General features: G+C 42.7%; 1 protein-coding gene across 1 annotated transcript in view; it reads right to left on the reverse strand.

The window, feature by feature from the left end:
* The window catches only part of LOC107091205 (Fanconi anemia group J protein-like), a 55,297-nt gene that overhangs the window by 39,865 nt on the left and 14,504 nt on the right, over window positions 1-928 (reverse strand). Inside the window, exon 6 of the mRNA XM_015384996.1 lies at window positions 632-772. Coding sequence (XP_015240482.1) covers window positions 632-772 — 141 coding nt within the window. The remainder of the gene's footprint in view (window positions 1-631; window positions 773-928) is intronic.

Below are 928 nucleotides of genomic sequence, written 5' to 3' on the forward strand. Positions count from 1 at the left end.
TCAGAAATTAGTACCTCTGAGATTTAACAATTGCATTTTCTTGAATTGCAATTAAATTGATAAAGCCCTTAAACAGATAAAAATGAGAGCAGAAGCAGTTTGTTTTACTTCATATTTGTCGTTTGAAGCTGATTTTCGTTAGTGTGCATCCCGCTGACAGCCAAGCATTAATAAAAACTTTTATCTGCTTCCAGATTGAGATGAAAGAATATTCATGCAGTCGATCAGTCCAGTCACAATGAAAGACTACAAACTACTGTTTACTGTCTGCATGCAGTGATTTACTAACGAGGAGCAGATGTTCTCCCTCTAGAAGCAGAGAAACAACAGACGATTTTCAGCTGTAGCAGAAACCTAAATATCTCCAACACTTTCTAGATACTGGTTCAAAGTTTTCCATCTCTGCGACATCGATGCACTTCTTTCTCCTAGTCTGTCACAATCCCAACTAAATATTCTGTAGGTCATTTCTCTGGTAGTAGCGAAAAGCTAAGGGGGTGTGGATACTTAGACGAGGTCATCAGTGAGTCACTATTTTGTGCTTTTATCACAGAGAGAGAGACTAACATCTACGTTCCTCCTAAACACCTAATACAGCGTTAAACCATGCAGCAGAGACGCTGTCATGAACCTGGGATCTGTTGATCACGTGGTTGGCCTCCAGCTGGATGGTGAACTTCACCCCGAGCTCAGAAGAGAAGGATCCCATGGGGGACAGGGTTCCTGATGTCAGCACGATGCTGTGAACGGTTCCACTCAGGTCAGAGAAGGCCTGAAGGAACAGAACCAGGCTGAAGATCAGGTTATTCCATCATGCTGGTGGAGATCCTCAGTCATCCTGGTTCTAGTCATTCCAAAAACACGTTAAAATCAATCCGCTGGACTTTGGTTCCATGTCTGAAGACATTTCTCTTCCATCCGGGAAGAT

The sequence above is a fragment of the Cyprinodon variegatus genome, unplaced genomic scaffold (assembly GCF_000732505.1).
Source record: "Cyprinodon variegatus isolate N-32 unplaced genomic scaffold, C_variegatus-1.0 Scaffold329, whole genome shotgun sequence".
NCBI classification, from domain to species: Eukaryota; Metazoa; Chordata; class Actinopteri; order Cyprinodontiformes; family Cyprinodontidae; genus Cyprinodon; species Cyprinodon variegatus.